This window comes from Perca fluviatilis, chromosome 7 (genome assembly GCF_010015445.1).
Source record: "Perca fluviatilis chromosome 7, GENO_Pfluv_1.0, whole genome shotgun sequence".
Classification (NCBI taxonomy): domain Eukaryota; kingdom Metazoa; phylum Chordata; class Actinopteri; order Perciformes; family Percidae; genus Perca; species Perca fluviatilis.
The window spans coordinates 27801412-27814507 of record NC_053118.1 but is presented as its reverse complement, the minus strand read 5'-3'; the positions used below and the strand labels follow the sequence as shown (position 1 = coordinate 27814507).

Below are 13096 nucleotides of genomic sequence, written 5' to 3'. Positions count from 1 at the left end.
CTCGGCTACTAGCAACTGCGTGGAGGAGGGGTGGAGGTGAGGGCGCGTGTGCGATCACGTAAGGCTGGTATCATGTGGACGCGCCGACAGCGTTGTTGTCATTACTTAGAATTCCTCATTGGGGCGACAGAAACTACGCATCTATAGCTTTAACTATTTCTGCACAGCCTGCGGTTGTCCCGTCACCTCACTGTGTACACATGTAGCCTTGTCTGTCTTTATAGTTTAATGTGAAACTTCACAGCAGCTCAGGAGCGATGGCATTTGTGGTAGTTACCTTTTGTTGGGCCAGCCTCTTGGAGTCAAACAGCTTTTGTCGTTTGCCAAGCAGTAAGTCTCCTGCTCCATTTATATGAACAGTCTCTCGGGAATCTCTGCACAGCTGCTTGTGCTGTGACATGTGAGCCATGCAGCCTGAAGCAATAGCAGATAAATGGATAAAAGGTTATTTCAATTGTGTGAAACTCCTCCAAAATTGGATTATATCAGCGAGAAGACAAACTGAATTTGAAAGATTCTCTTTTCATTTTACTGGCAGCCTTTTTTTTAAAGTCTCATCTCCTGAATGTGGGATCATGGCAGCCTCGACTTGTTGAGCATGTTTTGCATGTCATTTAAATGTTTTCCTTCCAGAATTCACAGGGCTATTGTATTAGCTCTGTGTCACATGAATAACTACATGGCATACAGTCCTCTTTTCATGTTCTTTTCCCAACCTACAGCTTCAAGACTGGAAATACAACTTTATTCATATGTTAAACACATGCTGAGAATGTAAGTTTTCTGTTACAGACCGGTAGTAGTCGCATTTCACTCTGCATTTCCTACACACATTAACCGCTTAGCTTTCCACCCCATTTTTCTAGAGGATTGGGGGATAGCCAGACAAGCCAGACCCACATCAAGATGTTGGGTCTGGGAACTCACCATTGGCAGGGCTCAATCCAAGGGGCGGGATAAATGGTTGTCTTTCAAATTTCCTCTGCACGCAATATTAGGATTGCGCTACAACCATCCAGAGCAACACGTTGATAAATTAAACTTTTGCCATATCCGGTCGGCAAAACTCCAAACACATCTTCCTTTTTTAAGAATGACGTTCTTTGTTCTTTTCTCAAAGAAAAGCTTAACTCCAAGTCTTCCAGAGTCGCAGCCAAAGCCAATTCGAAAGACTGCTGTTCGCCAGCAGCAGCAGCCATCTTCTTTGTTTATAAGTAGCAGGGAATTTACGCGGAACTGTCGCAACTCTGCCGTCATTATGTTAAGCCCGCCCACTGACTCTATACACGATGTGATTGGCCTGACTAGAGTTTGATTTTTCCAGAGAGTTGCTAGACCCCCTGGCTGCAAATAACATTTGCTGCCGCTAGTAGATTCCACATAGAAGTGGTATACAGCATTTGAAAGCTGGGAACCTGACAATTAATTTCACATGCAGCTCAGCACTTTGCCAAGTTATTCTTGTAATAAATTAGAAATAAATATGATATATAATTGTCAACGTGTATAAGGGCTTAGTACAATATAAGCCATTCTCATGCTCACTTATGTCTTCTACGTTGTTGCAGCAGTTTTTGGGTTGATACTATTTGTTACAGATTTGGTGCACAATTTAACCATTTTTTTACCACTCAAGAATTGATAAACAATTCTCAAAAAATCCCTCCAAACCACCAATATCCCATTAAAACACCAAAACCTTGAGGATCATGGGTAAAATCCATGCTGTTATTTGGTATCAAAAGATTTTGACATTTGGAGATTTCTGCAAGAATTGCATTTCTTTCTGTGATTGAATGGCGAGCACTTTTGTTCTGGAAACTGCTGAGAAACCCCCTTATGTTAAATATACCTATGATAGCCATACGTTCTCTGAATGTCCCAGTTTTCTAGTTTGAGGGTTGTAAACCTCCATGAGGCTGTGATTATCCTAGAGGTTGCAACAGGTCATTTTATACAGTGACACACATTTCAGAAAATGGTCTCACTCATTTAAATGGCTACTATGGGGACTAACATTATCACACATGTATTTATTAAATACAGTTGCTTTCATTGAACCCACAATCTGAAGCGCAGTCTCAGCTTTCCAGTCATATCCAATTTTCCAGACCCCAGAAATATTCCCAGAAAAATTCAAGTACACCATTTTAAAATAGGTGAAAAAAACGCATTTATACAATTATACTACATGAAAAAACTTATTTATGTAACAACACGCTGTTGGATGCTGTCCTCTCCTACTTCAGTGCCTAACAAATCTATCCATCTCTCTCTCTCTCTCTCTCTCTCTCTCTCTCTCTCTCTCTCTCTCTCTCTCTCTCTCTCTCTCTCTCTCTCTCTCTCCCCTGACCCTGTCTTTCACTGGTTGAAGCCTGAAAATATTGTAAACAAATTAATAACATAACTAATTACACTGGTCGGACTGTTCAGCTCTGTTTCAGACTGATACCTCCAGGGTGGTCCTTATTCTCAACACGTGCCTTTTTCACGGAAAATACTTTTCAATACTCATCTGGATTGAAGCAGCAAACATTCAGTGTAAGAGTAAAAACATGACATAACATTATTTATAATACGTTTATTTGATTTACAGCTGCTACATATAGTGTTTTGACCTCGACAACCCAACTGCATTTTACCGCAAACTTGCGACCAGTTAAATTTCTAAAGCAGGCACAATCGCTTGTTTGCTAAGAGTCAGGACTCCAGCAATAACACACTGACAACATTGTATTCAGAATATAAAATATGTTTATAGCACTTTTTAATGTGTGGTTGTGTAAAGGTGTTCACGAGATAAATACCAACCGTCCCTGGCCCGATTTGACTTTGCGGTTGGTGTGATCCTATCGCTACCTTGTTCTCCCTCCATGCCATTGCCTCTAATCTTTTATTCTCTCCATTTTCCCAGGGTTCCACATGATTCCTCGTCTGCCCGGTATTGTGCCAGAAAGCTGCCTGTTGATTACGGTGGGTCTGCTGGTGGGGGGGCTTATCAAACTAGCTGGAGAAAAGGTCCCCCCAGTTCTGGACTCCCAGTTGTTTTTCCTCTGCCTGCTGCCGCCCATTATTCTGGATGCTGGCTACTTCCTGCCCATTCGTCCCTTCATGGAGAACCTGGGCACGATCCTGATGTTTGCTGTTGTGGGCACCTTGTGGAATGCCTTCTTCATCGGGGGTCTGCTGTATGCTGTGTGTCAGATCCAGCCAGCCAATCCAAACGAACTCCACCAGCTAGAGATCCTGCCCTGTCTGCTGTTCGGCTCCATCATCTCAGCTGTGGATCCTGTTGCTGTGCTAGCTGTGTTTGAGGAAATCCACATAAATGAACTGTTGCACATCCTGGTGTTTGGCGAGTCACTGCTCAACGATGCCGTCACTGTGGTGAGTGACCAAAACAGGAATTATGTGGCTGGTAGCAGACTTTCATGCTTCCATCTGTTATGAGAAAATGCATTTATTGTTTCATCGGTGCTCCAGTACTGGTAGATTAGAGGCATTTCTCTGTCAGAATATGATATCCTGGAGGTGTAAACCATTGCTTGTAGCCCTCAGAAGCTCCTATATCATTAATGATGTTAATGTTAAACTCAAGTCGTTTGTAAACCTTTTAACCAAAAGGCTTCACTTAGACCCAAATTAAAACGTTGGTGTTTTGGTCAGCAGTTTGCAAAGCAGCTAAAAACTCAGTCACTGAGTGTTCTCGTCAGATCAGGTTGTGTATTGAATGAAATAATTCGTATAATGTTATAGTTAGACCTGATCTGTCACCACACAGCTAACTACATTGTCACTACACAATATTCCCCAACTCACAGAAAACCAGCTGTTGTCTGGCCTCTTCACAAACAGCACCATCTACAGTATAAAGTTGAGGACAATGCTAGCATCATAGCTAGGTGAGCGAGGATTTCTGTTGATTTTCTGCCAGTTTCCCTTTGGAATTATTCCAGACGCTTGACTTTTTCGACATCTTGCATGCGTATAGTTGCAGCCAAGTTGCTAGCCCTCACATGGTCAAACTTTCAGTTTAGGTGCTGGTAATGTTAGATGATAGCTCAGGCCAGGTTCTTCCATCGATTTCAGTACCCAGGAAAGCAACGCATCTAGTCCTACACACACTCACCCCGGCCCTAAACACATGCATGCATAAATGAATAATGTGGGATCACTATTCCTTATTTCATGTGTATTCAGGATTTTTTGGGTGATGCATTAATAATAATAATAATAATAATAATAATAATAATTTTCTTTAAAAAAAAGAAAAGAAAAAAGCGTTCAAAAACTGATTTGGACCTTGTCCAGAATCAGAGAATGACTACAGCCACATGGAGCAGGAAATAAATAAAATTTTGAATTATTCTTTCTCAACAGACTTTTGTTAGCTTTTGTTGTAATTTAGGTGTAAGCATTCTCTTTGTCATATGCCTTAATCAACACCATCTGTGTCCTAGGTGCTATACCATCTGTTTGAGGAGTATTCGGCTGCTGGCACAGTGACGGTGCTGGACGGTTTCCTGGGGATCATCTCCTTCCTGGTGGTATCGCTGGGTGGCATTCTAGTGGGAGCTATCTATGGGATCCTGGCTGCCTTCACCTCACGCTTCACCTCCCACACGCGGGTCATCGAGCCACTTTTTGTCTTTGTGTACAGCTACATGGCCTACCTTTCAGCGGAGATGTTCCACCTTTCTGGCATCATGGCGTAAGTGTGGGGTAGGGCTGAACGATTAATCAAATTCAAACTGACATCGTGACGTAATAGAAGGCAATTTTCACATCGCCGAAATGGCCAAGGCCGGATTTAAGTCTTCAGTCATCATCATGTTTACGTTTTACATCCTTTTGAATTGTTATAAGAGTAGTTTTTTGCTCCTTTGGAAATAGCTCAGTGCATACTGTGTTTGTAGCGAGTGTGTGTGGTCGAAAGAGAGAGTTGATGCAATCGGCAGACCGGTGTCGGCGATCCGAGCAAAGAAGAAATTAGCAGTGAAGTTGTCAAGTGGTAGTAAAAGTATAGGTTGTAGTTTGTCTGTGAATAAATACTGAAGCTCATTAAGACCGAGTAAAGTTCTGGTGACTTGCTTCTCAACTGCTGTGTAATGTGATGAGGTTAGCCCGAAGTGAGCATCAATGTCAGCCCTGGAGGCAAAACAAAGTCTCCCTGAAGCAGGAATGGTTAGTTAACAACATGTTTACAATGAGGCTTTCTGTTATCTAAATATTTTTTAGAGTGCTAGAGCCATAGTCAGTGTGCACTTTAGTTTGTGTAATTTGTTACAATACCGTTGCTGACTGGAGATCAGTAAGATTCATATTTATGTTTTATATTTAAATTAATGTTCACACTGGGCCTCTGGTGTTTTTGAGATTGTGGGCCCTATTTTAACGATCTAAGCGCGCGGCGTGAAGTGCAGGTGTGTTTAGGGCGTGTGTCAAATTCACTTTTGCTAGTTTGACGGCGGAAAAATGGGTCCTGTATTTATAAGTTGAATCTACATGTTCACGTTACCATTGGGCTTTAAGTTATCAAAATAGTCAGACTGACTGGAGATCAGTAAGATTCATATTTATTTTTCATATATTAATGTTCACACCAGTGCTTTGTTTTTTTTTTTCAGTTATTTAAGTTAAGTCATGATTATATTACATGTTTACAAAGCTTGAAGTTACAAGTTATAATATTCTATAGTGATTGAAGGTTTTAACAATTCAGTCGCTAAATAAAGATATGTTATTCATATTTATTCATGCAACAATTCATCTAATTTCAACCTAACACATAGGCCTGGCCTACATGAAAGAGCAGTTTATATGTTGACTGTATCCAATGTTGTGTTAGTCATACTATAGAATGATTTATTGCTTGTGTATATTGGATAATACAGAAGATAAGGAACCTTTTTTTTTAAAAATCGCATATTGAATTGCAATCGCAATATTGGTCTTAAAAAATCGCAATTAGATTATTTTCCAATATCGTTCAGCCGTAGTTTGGGGGGTGGTCATATAGACAGACTTAAAGAGAATTACACATTTTCAGAATGTATTGTATATATTGAAAGTTTTATATGTGTACAACTCATCTATTCCATACAGTAATAATGTTTTTGTGTCATGTGTGCTCTCTGGTATCTTTGAAGTACTCCAGCTGTTTCAGGGACATCCTTGTATCGTATGTTTTTGTTATCTGGATCTTCCCTCAGTAATGAGTTGTCATGGTCTATATAGAACCTTGCCACTGCAGGAAAAATCTATTTCAGTCATTGCCCCTATGACAGTAACTCAACTCTATATCGTGGCAGTGGTATATTGAATTCATCTGATCCAACATCACCTTAACCAAGCATTGATTTATTGGCATCCCAACATTATCTGAGGTGCCATTTCTCATCAGCTCCTCCAGTACGTTTCAATCCATTTTCTGTTCAAGGGGCTGGGAGTAATGGATGTTGCAGACAAGAGGTGATGATATACTGAGTCTCCCCTCTGAATCAGGGTCAAAAAGATGTGTAGCTTCAAGGACAATCTCTTCTGGCTGTCTTCCTGCACCTCACATCAAAAACTAGATTTGTGTTGAGGTGTTTACGAAGAAGAAGTGGAACAGCTAACTGGTCTTTCATCATTTCCCTAAAGCCTTGAAAAACAAACCAATATTGACGTGGAGGAGGAATGAGGGTGAAAAAAACAACTTTGCATGAAAACCACAATACAATAGAGAAGTGGTTACCAGACAGGGAGGAAGACATCTTTGTTGGTGACATTGTCATGTTTCCAAAATCAGTGTGGGACTCTGGGTATTTACAGCATTCCTTTTAGTGGAAAAACTGTTACTGTTGCCGACGACTTTTCCCTTTAACATTTATTAATTAATTTTACCTTGCTTCATGTTAATCATACATTTAATGGTGTTTGAATTTGGATGACAAACATCCCAGCATTTACAACAGATTTGGAAACATGGAATCTATGAAAATATGTTTTCTATACATACAGTTGAAACCAGATATTTACATACACTTAAAAAAAAAAATGTATTTCTTTACTGTCATACATTAAATCAGAGTAAACTTTTTCTGTTTTAGATCAATACATATTAACCTATTTTTTGCATTTGTTAAATGTCAGAATCAGAATTTTTATGTATTTTTTTTTATCACTTTCATCAAAGTCAGAAGTATACATACGCTTCCTGAGTATTTGGTAGAATTGCCCCGAAACTGATTCACTTGGGCCAAACGTTTTGGGTATCCTTCCACTAGCTTTCTACAATAGTTTTCTGGAATTTTGGCCCACTCCTCTTGACAGAACTGGTGTAACTGGGTCAGGTTTGTAGGCCTTCTTGCTCGCACTCGCCTTTTCAGTGCCGCCCACAAATGTTCTATGGGATTGAGATCAGGGCTTTGTGATGGCCACTCCAATACCTTGACTTTGTTGTCCTTAAGCCACTTTGTAACTAATTTGGAGGTATGCTTGGGGTCATTGTCCATTTGGAAGACCCATTTGCGCCCAAGCTTTAACTTCTTGGCTGATGTCTTCAGATGTTGCTTCGATATATCAACATAATTTTCTTTTCTCATGATGCAATCTATTTTGTGAAGTGCACCAGTCCCTTCTGCAGCAAAGCAGCCCCACAACATTATACTACCACCCCCATACTTCACAGTTGTTCTGAGGTGTTCTTTTTCCTCCAAATACACCGTTTATCATTATGGCCGTTAACAGTTCAATTTTTGTTTCGTCAGACCACAGGACATGTCTCCAGAAATTTAAGATTTTTGTCCCCATGTGCAGTTGCAAACTGTAGTCTGGCTTTTTATGGTGGTTTTGAAGTAATGGCTTTCTTCTCCCAGAGTAACCTTTTAGCTCATGGTGGTACAGGACTCGTTTACTGTGGTTAATGACACTGTCTTACCAGTTTCAGCTAGCATCTTCACAAGGTCTTTTGCTGTTGTCCTGGGATTGATTCGCACATTTCGCACCAAAAAACGTTCCTCTCTGGGACTCAGAATCCTTCTCCTTCCTGAGCGGTATGATTGTTGTACATTCCCATGTTTTTTATACTTGCATATTATTGTCTAAACAGATGAACGTGGGACCTTCAGGCATCTGGAAATTGCACCTAAGGATGAGCCACACTTGTGGAGGTCCACAATTCTGTCTTGGTTGATTTCTCTTGATTTTCCCATGATGTCAAAGAAAGAGGCTCTGTGTTTGAGGTGTGCCTTTATATGCATCCGCAGTTCTGTCAAGAGGAGTGGGCCAAAATTCCAGCAAACTATTGTAGAAAGCTTGTGGAAGGATACCCAAAACGTTTGACCCAAGTGAAAGAGTTTCGGGGCAATTCTACCAAATACTAAGGAAGTGTATGTATACTTCTGACTTTGATGAAAGTGATTAAAAAAAACAAATACATAAAAATTCTCCCTCGCTCGATTCTGACATTTAACAAATGCAAAATATATGTTAATATGTATTGATCAAAAACGGAAAAAGAAAAAGTTTACTCTGATTTAATGTATGACAGTAAAGAAATAAATGTTTTTGTGGGTTTTTTGAAGTGTATGTAAATATCTGGTTTCAACTGTGTATATCTATATCTATCTATCTATCTATCTATATATATCCATCTTCTCTGAGCGTACGTTTGCCTCTTCTCCTTCTAGGTTAATAGCATGTGGAGCAGTGATGCGACCCTACGTAGAGGCCAACATATCCCACAAGTCCCACACCACCATCAAGTACTTCCTGAAAATGTGGAGCAGCGTCAGTGAGACGCTAATCTTCATCTTTCTCGGTGTGGCCACGGTGGACGGACCTCACCACTGGAACTGGACGTTCGTCACCGTCACTGTCATTCTGTGTCTGGTGTCACGGGTCATAGGTCAGCTCTACTGCACATATCTCACAACTTCTTCAAAAAAACATATGGTGTCATGCTGGAGTGTGTAGCAATGCCTTGTGAAGGGGAAACTGTTAACCTGCAACAGAGGAAGTGTTAGTTTGTTTCATTGTCATTTTTGGGGTGTTAATTCATACAAGATCTCTTTGATAATTTTGTTGGCTTTTATCTATAAATCTTTACATCAAACAGTCACTTCAGACTTCAGCTGGAAGGGCTTTTGGTTAACGGATTTGTCAGTGAGCTTAAATGCAAATCAAAAAGTGCAACAAAAATAAAGTTGCCTAGTATTTATTTTTTCAAAGGAGATAAATTATAGTGCACTTTAAAGGGAGCTGTAATTAACACAAAAATTATGTCTATGTGTGTAGAAAGACCTTGTACTCAAAAAAGGGAACTGGGAATAATTGACAGGAGTAAATGTCACCATCATGTTTCATCACACAGCTGTCGGTGTATGAAAGGAAGCTCTGCTGAGGATTTCAGTGTTTACTTCAGACTGTCACAAGTCCTTCTGTTGATGATTTGTCATACTAGAGTGTCTTCAGTCGTGAAATACGAACTTATTTGACATTCTCAACCTTAAGAGCTGACAATGCTTTGAGCAAACTTCCCAAACACAAATATGCGGTCTGTGAAGGAATTGTTGCAATCAACAATCCTGCACATCTTACTTGTGTCACATGATTCAAGATCTTGTGATGGAAAGTGGTTCAAATTTTTCTTGTTTTGCAAGTTCATCAGTCATTGCAATGTTTTTGCAGATTTTTTGGTCTTTTAATATAAATCACATACTATAAATGACATATTTTGCAGTACTGCTAACTACTATTCAAAGCATGCTTTAGTGTTTGGATTTAAAAAAAATCTTCCAGGCAGCAATTGTTTTTCATTTATTTTATACGATTTTAAATTCAAATTGCAGACTTACAGCTGGAACACACCGCAAGTGTCGCGTAGCGTAGATACATGCCTGATCGTGCGCCTGGCCATTCGTACCGGGCGTGTATTTCTACGCGCCGGTCACCCCCCCCTCTCTCTCTCTCTCTCTCTCTCTCTCTCCCCCCCCTCTCTCCGATAGAAAGAGACAGGATGAGTGGGGAAAACTGTGGTAATTGTAGCATGTGTGTGTGTGTGTCTCTCTCTCTCTGTCCGTCCGTCTCTCTCCGTGTGCCTGATCGCGTGTCTCTCTGTGAGAAGTCAAGACAGCCAAAATCACCATAAACCTGGCTGTTTTATTTTGAAATGTGTTTATTTTGGTAAAATATCCAGCTGCACTATGGTCTTAATGTATGTGATTACCTGCCTAGCTTGACACAAAGGTGACGATGCTTTTTGGGGCAATAACGGATAAGATTTTCTCTGTGATGGACTAGCTTTATCAAGTGTCAAGTCTTTGTATGCTGGTTTTCATAGTTGTGTGAAAATAGTGAAAGCAATTTTGAAAAATCTTAAACGTGTAACTGAAAGTAAATTATTTTGACTTTCATATAATTTCTTGTTGTGGTCTTAACTTATTGGCAAGCACTGGCATCTTAAAAGGCCAGAGAGAAGGCTATTTGAGCTATGTCTGTAACATACACACAAAGTGACAAACCTCAACCCTTACATTCTCATCACATTGTCCTTCCCAGGTGTGGTTGGTCTGACCTGTGTGATCAACAAATTCCGCATCGTCAAACTGACGACCAAGGACCAGTTCATTGTGGCCTATGGTGGCATGCGAGGTGCCATCGCCTTCTCCCTTGGCTTCCTGCTGAAAAAAGAGGAATTTCCCATGAGAGAGATGTTCCTTACTGCCATCATCACCGTTATCTTCTTCACTGTCTTTGTTCAGGTACGAGTACCCAGTTTAGGTTGTCCTGTTTGGGTCTAAGCAGACTTAAGAAGTAGAAAATGTGTCGTTCAGCCTGGCTAGCCTGCCTTATGCCTTATTATGGGATGTTATCATAACCACAGTCAATCTCTATTTTACATTTCTTCAAAAAAGGCCCAAATATATGCCAAATCTCAAAACAGTGACGCCATTCTTCTCTGTAGAACAGTTTAGAACGGTAACAGACGATCTCTGACCTGGAGGGATCTATCTTTCCCACTATATACTCTCTGTTCTCGCTTGGATGCCCATATAAGGCGTAATGTGTGACGGACCTGCCTTCCCATTGGTTGAAAACATAAACAAAGGCATCATGGGAGATTCCCTTGTCGGTAGCACGGAGTTAGCGGCAGAAATGACCGAAAACGTGATGAATTATGGACATCAAGTGGATAAATCTTGGATGTAACAGTTTGGTTTTAATGCTCAACAACCCCGAAAAAAGTTCCAGGCTGGATAGAAAATCACCTGTAAAGGCTAGAAAGACACCAAAGACACCCCCGTGACGGCTAATTCGTTAGCTTTTAGCTGCAGCAATCAGTAAGTCTCTATGTTTAACTGTTGTTAAATTCTCTAAATATGAATCAGAGGTGCCGTTTGGGATCGTGGACGATCTATTTGGGTCGGACTTGCGTTTATTTTTGTCAGTGTTTTAACCGCTTGAGGTAAGTTAGCCTATTACTAATGTTTAGCGTCATCTCAGCCTCGAAAGCAAACAAACATACTGTGCTGTTCTTTCTCTCCTAATGCAGCATCTATTCAATAAACGCGCATCTGATGTCAGCCTTCTCCGCACAGCATGTGCTCTCCGTGCAGCGTGCAGTAACACGTGTCGAAAATAAACAACACGAGGCATCAGTGATAGTTTTTATTTTGCCTCTAGAGGCCACTATTGTAATGCATGATGCCAGCAGACCCTTCTCAGCTCTCGCGTACTGTGTAAAACTCAGCCGCTCCAGCAACGGACGCAACCAGAAAAAACTATCGGTATGGATTTTTGCCGATAACAATAGTTCCACCAATCAACTATCAGTGCCGATTAATCGGCAAAACCGATGAATCGGTCGACCTCTACTGTTAATCCTCTGTTACCCACTAATTTGCAAATAAAAGTGTGTAGTGGGTTGTAATATATTTGTCTAGCAAGTCTAGTATGAATTTCCACTGCCATCACTGTTTGAATTCACGCTGACCAATAAACTTAACAAAACCAAATTAAACATATATTTTTTTGCAACCATTCAGTTGTAAAACATTGTAAAACTTATTGGTCATGCTGATTGAACATGAATGGAACACTCCTGTGTTTGCAGGAGGTTGGTTTGTTGTGGTAATCCATGCATTAATCAAATGTAAAACATACTGTATGCAGAAGGAATGCAAAATATGGTTTATGTAGAGACACATTCCTGCTGAATCTTCTCACAGAGTTAACGTCAACATGACAAAAAAGCAGTACATGAACGCAAGATAAAGAAAGACAGGCAGTCATTCCATACATATTTGTGATTGTCCATTTTAAGCACCATGAAAAGCATCAAATAAACCAGTTTTCAAGTGAAATGTAGGAAGATTCATGGATGTGAGTGGGACCCAGAATGAAGGAGGCTAAAATAAAATCATGAAGACGTGTTCTCGAGATCAGAAACATGTTTTATTCATGCTGCTGGTTTCAGCACTGGCAGTTTGATGCTGAGACAGATGCAGACCAGGGGATAGCCGGTAAAAGCCCCTTTCACCTGCAATATGGAGTTATTTAAAGCATGACTTTTATTTGGAAGAGAGTAAGTATAGATGGTTATGAAGTGAAAATATTCATCATGAAAAATTGTTGTAATTACTTGATAATGGTTCATTTAAGAATAACATTTTTCATATCCTAATGGATATGAAATGAATATTTACTTTCATGTTTTGGCTGAATAACAACAGAAGACCAGTTGAGATTCTGGATTTCTGGACTTTTGTAGGCTGATTGGCTAGTTGAATTGTCTGCTTAGTTGTCAATGGTTCTTGTAACTCTTGGTAGTATGATTATATAGAATTCAGACAATTTAGTCATTAAAACTTGCCATCAGAGTAATGTTAGGTTGGAAAGAGACTCATAACGTAAATGTATTCATTATCGTACCCTAGAAGAGAGAATGTAAGAGACTATATTTTCCCCACAGTAAAACTAGAGTGTGGACTATGGGTGATTCTGTGGTTCATTGTGCAAGTTATCTTAGATGTCATGCCTTGGATGATTCAATGCTCCATTCTGACATGTTTTAAATTGGACTGACTCGAACATTAAGGATACTCCTGAAATA

At 40.1% G+C, this 13096-nt stretch overlaps 1 protein-coding gene across 2 annotated transcripts in view; it reads left to right on the top strand.

The window, feature by feature from the left end:
* The window catches only part of slc9a1a (solute carrier family 9 member A1a), a 40587-nt gene that overhangs the window by 14143 nt on the left and 13348 nt on the right, over positions 1–13096 (top strand). For both annotated transcript variants that reach the window (XM_039807247.1, XM_039807249.1), the window contains exons 2-5: positions 2915–3387; positions 4461–4711; positions 8673–8890; positions 10543–10745. In XM_039807247.1, the coding sequence (XP_039663181.1) occupies positions 2915–3387; positions 4461–4711; positions 8673–8890; positions 10543–10745 (1145 nt within the window). The remainder of the gene's footprint in view (positions 1–2914; positions 3388–4460; positions 4712–8672; positions 8891–10542; positions 10746–13096) is intronic.